Source organism: Mizuhopecten yessoensis, unplaced genomic scaffold (genome assembly GCF_002113885.1).
Source record: "Mizuhopecten yessoensis strain PY_sf001 unplaced genomic scaffold, ASM211388v2 scaffold5695, whole genome shotgun sequence".
Classification (NCBI taxonomy): domain Eukaryota; kingdom Metazoa; phylum Mollusca; class Bivalvia; order Pectinida; family Pectinidae; genus Mizuhopecten; species Mizuhopecten yessoensis.
The window spans coordinates 45,415-57,261 of record NW_018406177.1 but is presented as its reverse complement, the minus strand read 5'-3'; the positions used below and the strand labels follow the sequence as shown (position 1 = coordinate 57,261).

At 33.5% G+C, this 11,847-nt stretch overlaps 1 protein-coding gene across 1 annotated transcript; it reads right to left on the bottom strand.

Annotated features, from left to right (window-relative positions):
* Nucleotides 1–20: 20 nt before the first annotated feature.
* Nucleotides 21–11,078, bottom strand: LOC110451013 (the record flags this gene model as incomplete). The annotated part of the gene is made up of 4 exons (XM_021498839.1): nucleotides 10,662–11,078; nucleotides 9,139–9,192; nucleotides 770–1,081; nucleotides 21–102 (listed from the first exon to the last, which is right to left on the bottom strand). Coding segments are annotated over exons 1-4 (755 nt in total), but the record flags the coding sequence as incomplete, so codon positions are not given.
* Nucleotides 11,079–11,847: the final 769 nt, after the last annotated feature.

Genomic DNA, 11,847 nt, shown 5'->3' with positions numbered 1-11,847 from the left:
TAACAGAAATCGGTTTTTACCTGCGAGATTCCCTCTGTCTGTCCCGAGAACGAGATCTCGATCTGTCATTTCTGTAACTGTCCGACTCATTTGCTCCTGACGCTGATGAAGAAAAAGATCGATGTGTTTGATGTATGCAGCGTCCCCTATCTTCATTCGAAGCAACAATTTAGATAATTTAACAGAACCTATTACTGTTTTTGCAATAAGCGAGCCAGACAGCTTTACTTTCTTTCATGGTATTATAGATCAAACTGTACCGTAAACACAGTGCAATAGCACACTAGAATCGTATTTTCGAACACTTTTTAAAATTTGTAGTTATTCTACAGAAAAGTCATTCATATATTTCATAACTTTGAAACAAAGAAAAGCCCAGAATGTTACTGACAAATGCTTCACTGGGTATACTATGCATATGGTAAGGGTATTTTATTTACAATCAGATCAGGCTTGCGACTAAAAAACTAAATATTTGACTGCTTTCATCTAAATACATGCGGAATCGTGCAATATTGATTTACAACAGATTTACGGTCCATTGGTGTGCATTTTATTCCGTAATTATCATGACATCAGTGGATAAAATGAACTATGCATTGGCGGATCCATTTTTCAGAAAACAAAACGCTTTATTCACCGTTACTATATTTAACTCAGAAAAAAACATTGTCAAATGAATGCCGTTATAATCATTTCATTTTGACATTGACAGAAAAAAGAGAATATCCTTTTTCAATTTTGTATGACATAACTAGTCTGCACTTACCCACTTCTAATAGAACAGTATCGCCTTTAACTTCTATTTCAATATTATTGGCGGTATCAATATCCTTGGCAGTACATTGGTAGTGAGCCGCGTCTTTTTTCTCTGCTGACCGTATAATAAGTGTTGGGTCAGGTGGACCAGAACAATAGTATTTTTTATTGTTCATAGGGATTCGTTTGTCTACTCGGATTTTGTCTCCCTTTTTCCAGATGACACGTTTCGGTTTTGGGTCTACCGAGCAGTCTAAGTAGGCTGTAGCACCCTCATTTACTCGATATTCTTCCTTCTCCATTAACACAACAATTGACTCATCTGTTAACGTAAAGAGTTTAAACATTTGATTATTCGTCCAAAATTCTATAATTTAAATCAAACAGTGGGAAAACATAAGATAATGAGTACTAATGATCCACTAAGATAAATGTCACTATATTGTATAACTACACCATCCTAACTACTCGAACAGTCGAACAGTCAAGGTACAGGAAATTAAAGTTAGTATTACACATTAGTGGCATTATGAAGTTTATTTCAGCTTAACAATAATATTATAATATAGTTATGGTTGATTCGTAATTATTTAAACAATTAACTAGGAAAGCTAGGTGAAGTATGAGGAACAAAGCAGTTGCAGAGTAATCTTAAAAAAAACATTTTCGTGAAGGGTTTTCAGATAACTTCCCGTCAGATAAAATGTGTATACACCAACTCGTTTCGTTTGCTAAATAACCCAATCATCAATATTTTGTCAAATATATACGCCAATGGCGTAGAACCGCACTCGGCATTCACAAAGTAAGTATACTGTTACAAAACTTAGGAGTTGGATATATATTCTTTCAACATATTTATTGGCATTTCCGTACGATTACCGTACCCTTTCTGTAGCACTTGCGTTGCGTTTTCGTAGCATTTCCGTATTGTTTCCGTAGCACTTGCGTCTACATCTTTCCTTTTAAAAACGCGTTTGTGAAACGTTCTATTGAAACTTTTGCGGAATATTTTCAAAGCGAAATGAATGATATTTAATTAATAGGCCTATAAGACAGGATATTACAAATTTCAAACTTGCAATGAACGTATTTGCATGTACTAATGATTAAACAAGTTATCGGTCTCCAACCTCCTTCGAGAAAACCAGAAGTGTATGGAAGTTTGTATGACGATAGGGAAAAAATTGACATAGAGGTATCGCACCCATAACACAGGAGTCTGAAATTCTTTCAATTTGTTTTTTATTATTTTGCCTATTAATTATTACGTTTCTCGTTAAAACAAAACCGTAACCAGTTTACTTACTGTCAATATCAATTAATCTTTCATTTGGTAAAGCAGGTGGAAATACTTCTGACCATAATTTATTATTATCTGTGTGTCGCGTTGATCTGTTAGCGTACGACAGGTCTTTGTGATCTTCATAAATCACGAGACATTTCTGTTTGTTTCACGCTCATTCCATTATCCAAAGGAAGTGGCAAAGTTTTAAACATTCTTGTGTGCCTCTTTGTAGCCTACAGTTTACTGACCTTTCGTCCTATGCATTGTAGGTATATTCGTTTGCTTTTAGATGTTTTATATGCTTCCGTTTTTAAACCCGTTCTTGTCACCACAAACGAATCGACCGTTTGCGTAGCACATCTGTACCGTTTGCGTAGCACTTGCGAACTGTATCCGTTGCACTTGAGTAGAACTTCCGTAGCGTTTGCGTCCAAGGTGGAACAGCAAACGTGTACGGGTCTGTATCTAGTATTTGATATAAAATTTGAATATTTGATACCGTTGGTTGTCTTAAATGTTATAACAGCGAATTATTTTCATGACTAAGCCTTAAAACGCAAATTCTTTGAAACCTAAAAGAGTTATCTCCCTTGTATCGCAAGTGAATTTACATCATATGATGAACTTTGATTCTGTGTTTCTTGTCCAAGATCATCAGCTCATCAGCGGATGCTCTTTCTATAAAATATTGGTGAAAACCACCAGATAGTTTCAGAGAAGCCTTTTGAACACATTTAACACCTTTGTGTGCATACGCTTAATTGGTCATTTGTCTGATGAAGGTGACGTGTACATATCGTACTAGTCATCGAAACGTCACATAGAACATTTTATTGGTTGTGTAAAAAGAACTTCTCATAATTATGCTATTGTCTATATGAATACCGACTTAAAGCAGATCAAAGCGTAATTAGGCAAGACAGGTCCTAATGGCGTTCAGTCTTTAGCACCTGATGTTGGCATTTGATCTGTGTCTATATAATAACCACCTGTCAATAGCGACCATCTGTCTATTTTGATATCCTGTCTATGGTGACACTAGTTATGGTCCAACAATTGCCAACTGACGTTTCAAAAATTATGAAAAATATTGCAATATACAGTATATTTTACTAATTGCACACAAGTCCTGTTAGCTGCAATATACCATGTAACGTGCCAATATGTGAAAACATGAGGGTGTTGTGGTCCGCACCAATGCAATAATAAAATTCATGATACCGTTTGTTGTTATTCTCACTCTAGTCTTTCAAAGTATTTTCAGAATGCGTTTATTTATTATTTTGAAGACACATTTACTCTGCCTCCAAAATATGCACTGAGTTACAAGCTGCATCCTTTGTGAATGTGTATGGTCATGTCATAGTAACATGAAAGTCAGCTATAGTGTGTCAGGGTTATGTCAGCTATAGTGTGTCTTGGTTAAATCAGCTATAGTGTGTCAATAGTAAGTCAGCTATAGTGTGTCAGGGTTAAGTAAGCTATAGTGTGTCAATATTAAGTAAGCTATAGTGCGTCAGGGTTGAGACAGCTATAGTGTGTAAGGGCCTAGTCAGCTATAGTGTGTCAAATTGAAATATGCTATCGTATGTCATAGTTAAGTCAGTTATAGTGTGTCAGGGTTAAGTCAGCTATAGTGTGTCAGGGTTAAATCAGCTATAGTATGTCAGGGTTAAGTCAGCTATAGTGTGTCAAAGTTAAGTAAGCTATAGTGTGTCAATATTAAGTCAGATATAGTGTGTCAGGGTTAAGTCAGCTGTAGTGTGTAAGGGCTTAGTCATCTATAGTGTGTCAAATTGAAATATGCTATCGTATGCCATAGTTAAGTCAGCTATAGTGTTATGTTAAAGTCAGAAATAGTATGTCAGATTAAAGTCAGCTATTGTGTGTCAGAGTTAAGTAAGCTATACTATGTCATGTTTAAGTCAGCTATAATGTGTCAGGCTTAAGTCAGCTATATTGTGTTAAGTTTAAGTCAGCTGTAGTATGTCAGAGTAAAGTCGGCTATAGTGTGTCACGGTTAAGTCAGCTATAGTGTGTCCGTGTTAAGTCAGCTATAGAATGTCAGAGTTGAATCAGCTATAATGTGTCAGGCTTAAGTCAGCTTTATTGTGTTAAGTTTAAGTCAGCTATAGTATGTCAGAGTTAAGTCAGCTTTAGTGTGTCAGAGTTAAGTCACCTATGCTGTGTCATGTTTAAGTTAACTATAGTGTGTCGGGGTTAATTCAGCTAAATTGTGTCAAGTTTAAGTCAGATATAGCCTGTCAGATTTAAGTTGCTATATTGTGTCATGTTTAAGTCAGAAATAGTCTGTCAGAAAAAAATCTTTCAAAAGGACACTTTGGTCTCCATATAATCTTTGTATTCTTTTGACCTTGATATATTTGACCATTTGACCTTTTCTAATCCACATTTAAGTTCCATATGAAATTTTGAGAGTTTTATTTACTTTTTGATGAACTTCTGTGTTAGATTTGGGGGATAAGTAAATAGGTGAACACACATTGGTATTACAAGTGAAATACGACCAACCAGCTGAGGTATCTGTATTTCCATTATCTTAAAAATATATTTATTTGTTGTAGTTTAGGTTCAAAATTTAACTTTTCCATTTCTTGAAGTTCAAGTGAAAAACAATGCCTGAGAACCTGAGGTTAGATGTAGACCCTTAATGATTCAAATCTTCACCAATTTTTTCCTGTGAATACTCTTTACGTATGTTATCTTTAGTCCAGATAATGCGCTACTGTGTACAGAGACTGACAAATGCCATCAAGTAAAGGATAGGCATCATCAGCATATTCCCCAAGGTCAAACTCGTTTCCAGATATAACTAGTCCTTTAATACCAGTAGTCAATGTAATTGAAAAAGACAAAAAGTTCTACTTCATTTATAAATAGATATGGAGAGACTGGATCCACTTGATGATTTTTTTCTTAATCACAATAATATATTGTCGCTTTCTCCCCATTTCCATACCAATTTGCTTTTGACCTAAGCATTAATATTTCTACCATGTTTTAACGGATTTTTGCTATTGTTGATATTGTAGTCTCTAAATCTTTCTCTAGTTTCCTGTTTTGTTTTGTTTGTGCTATTGGATATGTTATAGTGATAGATCTTTTTTTCATTTTTAAAATCGAACAATTGGTCGTTAATTCTGAATACTATGTCTTCCATATTTTTCATATCACCCTCTACGTAATAATCTTTTATTGTCTCTGTTATGTAGTTTTTTACCTTTTGTATGTATGTAGTGTCCTCCTGCAGTGCTGTGTTATGTTTCAAATATCCTTCCCCCTTTTTCATTGTTTTTAGAATTAACTTCTTAAACAATGCCGGAGTGGTCTGTTTTATATCCCTGTATAATCTTTGAGTCTTTAGTTCGAAAACAAAAGTCTTCTGAGACCAAAAAATATCTAATCTAATCTGTTGTATGGTTTTTGTTCGATTCCACGTGAAATTTCTCAATTCAGGATCAAGCTGTCTCCATGAATAAACAAGTTCATAAGTATCTATTATATCTGTGATGGTTTCCTGAGCTCTTTGATTATTATCATGTCTAATAGTGTTTTTTTTTGTGTCTATGTATCTGGCTTATACAGCATTCCAGTCACTACATACTATTAAAGTAGAATTGTTGAATACTTTCAAAGTATTAAGTAAATTCATAAATAAGTCTGAGCTACCCTGGTTTGGTCAATATATACTAGCTAGAGTTAGGCAATTATCAATTGTAACATCTATAATGATAAACCTCCCTGAATTGTCAATTCTACTACCATGTATTGTGCATTTAAACGTATTTCTCAGAAAAATTGCCACAACCGCTGATCTTTCATAAAAGTTGCTAAATATACATTCAAATCCCCATTCCCTTTCCCAAATCTTTTCTACCTTTTTATCACAGTGTGTTTGAAAACATACAATGTCTGTCTGTTTCTACTTGACCCAATAAAATACATCTCGACGTTCAGTTTTATCAAAGTACAGCCCTTATATGCATTGCTAAAAACCTCACACTACCCATAAACACATATTTGACTACCACAAAAACCAGCCAAACGCCCACCAATCACTTCATGAATTGATTTCAGCTTGTCATTTGAAATTATAGATAGGTACACACACACTACTGTTATTTGACATTACACTTAAAATAAGATACAAGAACATACACAGAACACCATTCTTTAACATCACACTTAAAATGTTGATAATATGAACCTTGAGTTCAGGAGTATGAAATTTGAACCACCAGTCTGTTTTTGTTAACTCTACAGTACATTTGATTCCTCTCAGACACTGAACTTATCAAATATAATTCTATGAACATCACTTTATTATTTGGAGAAACCAGGCCTTAAAACTGAAAAAGGAAGTCCAAATTTCCTTACAATTCTAATAATGAAATGCTATTCTTCAAAATTACCTACCTAGCCTAAAGTTATCAACCTATAAAAAGCATCCCCATCCAATCTAGAAAAAAACAACCTCACATTCTTTGAGCAGAATCCTCAATTAATGTTTTGATTTTAAAGTATTGGTTATTAAATGCGTTACACATGTTTGTGGTCTAACAAATACCAATCACTGTCATAAGATATTGTGTGCAAAACAATCAATTACATCTGAATGCAGCAGCTTCATTAAATAAGCAGGGATTTGGTTACCCATCAAACCCCTGTATACATCTTGTATTTGATACCTAGCAAATTTGATCAAAATAGATAAATAAAAAATAGAAATTAAAAAATCCTTTACAAGATATATCGCAAATAGCAGTTCGTCAATGATAATGCATAATAAGTAATTAACACAATGTTACCCAAAAAAGCATTTGACATGTTTTTCACAAATTGGTTTGATATGATTTGCCCTAGCAGGTGTAACCCAATTCGTGAAAAAAAACCATACAGTTGTGGGAACGCACAACGTTACACGATGTGAGGTGTGCATGCGATGTGCGCACGGAGTGTGCACGATGTATGCACGATGTGCGAACGATTGAAATCTAGACGATTATTGCTTGCGCACATTTGTGCGGACGGTGGACGAACGTTGTGCGATGACAATCGTGGTTGATGTAAATTGAGAAATGGCTTAAAAAATACGGCCTCGTGTTTTAACATATAAACTTGATTTTTAAATATATATCTATATATTCTAGCTACAGATATCAGCAGATTTTTTATCTATATTTTCTAAGTTTAGAAATGGGTTTTTTTCGGTGTGTATAAAACGACCCAAATCAACACAAGTAAAATAGCACATACACGTATTGACACGGTCACGTATACAGGTACTTTACATAGCCATTTTGTATCTGAACTTGGACCGTAGTTTCCCACACCCGGGGCACTTACGTAACCCGCCAAGGTGTGAAAATCCAGGTGAAGGGGTGCTACAGACCAAAACGAATGCAGATAACAAATACTCAACGTCCAGTTGTGCTTTCATAACGGTCATACGGTATCACATATCAACTCTCTTTGTAAGGCACAGGTCAGATAAACTCCGGTCAATCATAAACATGTTATTAACCTGTTCTGTTACCTGGAAGCTAAACCCATTCTTGATAGTTTAATGGTCACTGTAATGCTGTGTAACACGCATTGTAAAATTAAACATAATCCTAAATATTCGGTTGATATGATTTGCCCTAGCAGGTTCAACCCAATTCGTATTCACGTTAGTGTTACTTTGAATGATAAGCATTAAACACATTGTATTTAATGAATTTGATAAAGAAAGAGCATGTTTTTACAAATTGGGCTGATATGCTTTGCTCTAGCAGGTGCAACCCAATTCGTGAAAATTGAAAAAAAAATCTGATAAGCGGGAGTTGTTCACATAGAGTTTTGAATAAGAAGTAATTAACAGTTAGTAACTAAGAATTTTAAAACGTTTTTTCCTGTTTTTACATATTGGGTTGATATAATCTGTCCCAGCAGGTGCAACCCAATTCGTCAAAAGTGAAAAAAAATAACTTTGTATATTTTGGCTAATAAGTGTATCGAATTCGTGGGAATCGTTCACATTCGAGTTACTTTGAATAATAAGTAATTAACCTATAGTAACTAAGGAATTTAGAACATTTGTCCATGTTTTCACATATTGGGTTGATATACTCTGTCCTAGCAGGTGCAACCCAATTCTTGAAAAGTGAGAAAAAAATATCTTTGTTTATTTAGGCTAATAAGTCTATCTAATTAGTGGGAATTGTTCACATCCGAGTTACTTGGAATGATAAGTATTTAATACATAGTTATTAATGAATTGTTTTTTATGCATGTGTTTACATATTGGGTTGAGATGATTTGCCCTAGCAGGTGAAACCAAACTCGTGAAAAGTGAAATAATCTTACTATTTTGTTGTCTTATTTGCGTATCGCATTAGTGAGAATTGTTGACATAAGTTTACTTATAATAAGTAATTAACAGATAGTAACTTTGATAGTTGCGATGGTCCACAGAAGAGTTATTCTGAATAATAAATAATATCCACACAGAAAATAAAGAATTTAATATATTTTCGTGTTTTCACATATTGGCACGCTACAATGCCATATTTGCAATAGCATAAAGTTTACAAGATAAAATAGCATAACATATAACACAGGAATATGTTCTAATTTATGAAATGCATATTATTTATTTGATTTTTGAACCAAATATTATATATTCATTTCAATGAATAGGTTAATCCTTTTCTTATCAGAAATAAACACTGAAGTCAGGTTGAATTATCTTAACATTAGATTGATAATGTTATCTTATTTATTTTAGTGTAAACATTTGAAAAGTTAAGATAAAGTTTTAAAAAACTGACAACACGGTCCTTATAACACCATAGTACAATTATCATCACTATACAGCTCATTTGATTTGGAAGATTTCACATAATTTGCAAATGAGACATTAATTATGGTTTATTAAAAAAACGAATTGGTTTAAAGAAGAACGCAGACAGAAGACCAACGTACGGATCCAGCGCCACTACGGACCGGACGAGCTAAAACAGTGTATTTACTTCCAAGGTATGAAAACAACCGTAACAATTGTATACGTTTATATTTGGTACACATACCTCTTAATTCCAGTTTCTGTGCATCGCTCTTCGGTGGCAACCATCTCGCTGAACCTGTTTTCGAAAACTATGTTTACTTGTTTTACATTTCTTTTTAGAATTTCAAGTGTTTATGTAGAAACAGTATATGGTTGTTTTATGTCTTTGCAGTCAACAAACTAAATTACTTCTCTGAAATGGTCACACCAACCGTTAAATTTTTCCCAGAAGCAGCAGAACTCGTTTTTATAAAATTAAATTATGCATAATCCTTAAAAGATGACGGATTTTGATGAATATAGGTTTGAAAACAATCTCACTAAGGTGTTATTTAGATTGTATATGATCATCAGTATAATACTTGAAACCACCTACATTTAATGGAGAAAAAAAAATACAATTTTGTTTCAGCATGGTAACACACAGGCGACCATGAGAAGGACTTCATAATTCTAAATGTTTGATTGTATGTATATATGTTCATAATCTTCATGATAATGAAGGGAAATAAAGATATCTATCTATCTATCTATGGAGGAAAAATTGTTAAACATACAATGATCTTCGGGATTTGTTGAAAAAAACAAATTACAGAACGCTCGCAATTGATTAAAACGAGTGGTCACCTACACCTGGGGTTGCTCTTTCGATTTTTTCAACGTTCTAGTAGTGAGTAATTTGGGGTTTTTTTCAGGATAAACCCTGAAACTCTGAATAATTATTTTTCATCACATCCAATACAAGCAATTTCCATATCTCATAAACAGAAAAAAAAAAATTGTAAGAAGCAAATGAAACAAAACGTACATTTCTGTATTAATTTTTTTTTTAAAAACCATTTTACAAACTTTCATTTACAAAAAAAACTCCAAAAGTGTATCAGGACTTTTGACCGACACGAAAACTAGCATTACACGTTTAAACAAAACCGTGAGGCGGAACAAATCTATCGGACATTCTTAAAAATCTTTTTGATGCATTATTGTATCTAAATGTATGACAATATAAAAATGTAAGGAGAAGCATTTGTACTATATTTGTTCTCATTGAAGTTGAGAACTCTTTTTGGAATTTGCGGTTAAAGGAGAAAATATACTGTACTCATGTTACAAATGAAACATTTTAAATATATATTGTACAATGACCAGCTTTTGCTGAAGGAATATATCCTTTATGACCTATACACTATTGGTTTTTTTTATTGGAAATGTCTCCCTTTGTATATATTTCAAACCAAGAAAATATAAATAAAATTACTCCTTTGATCCAATAACCGATTCATCTGACACTATCAAAACAAAGGATATTTATATTGTTCATTACTTACTGGCAGATTTCTAATGTTTTGATGGGCGTATACAAACAGAAATAAAAACTAGCATATGACAAGTCTGTGTTGGAACTGGGGAATTTCATTGATCTCTTTTCAATTTTCAATTTAAAACTCATCCTACAACCTATTGGTATATATCCCTATACAAGTTAGTATTGTGCTACCAATTCTAGACTTATTATAATGGGAATAAAATGTAAAAAATAATTACCTGGCAAACTCGGCTGTATTTCTCTTTCAGCATCGTTGATCATATCAAGAAGTTGCTTTTTTCCTCCAGTCGTACTTTGTACGAGTGTTTTTAGATTCTCGAGCTTATTCCAGCCAATATCTCCGTTTCCTTCCAAATTCTCACATATCTTTAGAAAGGAAAGGTCTTGATATTCACCTGGACCAGATAGAAAGGTTGAAGCCTCAGCTCTGAAGTTCTCGAGATTATTGACCATGTTGTCGGTGTAATATGCATTTTTCATTTTGGTCTTGAGGCCAGTGTATATACCTTGTGGAGACGACGCCATTTCTAAAACACTTATTTCCTATTTTGTAATCTGTAATCAATAAAAAAGACCAGCACAATTAATTTGAGAAAATGTTACCAAGACCATGTAACAACTTTTTATATCAAATTTGGTTATTAGTTACCAAGTGAAAATTTTTGAAGTGTTATGCTATTACTAATGTGATAGTTCAACTAACACATTTACGACATTCAAGCATTCGTGTTACATTGATTGGAAATGAGAAAAGTGCCAGATTGTCTTGATTATCTGTGGAGGAAATTGGTTCACCTTCAAATTTAACAATTTAATGTTTATGACAAAGAGAGTATTTGTAACTATCTTAGTGATTGTTTATTAATACCTTCTTGTACTGTTCTGATTTTACAGACAATTATGCTTCGACATTGTTTTGTTACTTGATATTGGAAAGTTATTTCATGTTCACTGCAAGTTATAAAATATACATTTGATTAGATATGTGTGAAACGTTATAATATCTCCATGTTTACATTTTTTCAACCTCCAGCTTCATTATCATTTGACTTGACTGTCAGTATAGTGTAAGTAACTGAAAATTATCTGTGATCACCGGTTAATTACTGCTGGCGTCCGATGTTATTTATCTATTCTTTGCTAATACAAACATAGTCTTGTGGGTTAATTCTGCATTGGTTTAAACGTAAACCACGTGTACTTGCCTTGCTTTCAAATAATCTAACGCTGTTCTCACATTACTATAGCCAAGTTCGTGTATGCTAGTTGATTCAACAGCACACGAAGGCAGTTTAAACTTACATGTATATATGTGCATATGTCTAACCGAGGGCTAAGTATACAATTGAATGCTTGTCATTTTAACTTTGGAAAGTATACCTATGTTGTGCCATAGCTTATTAT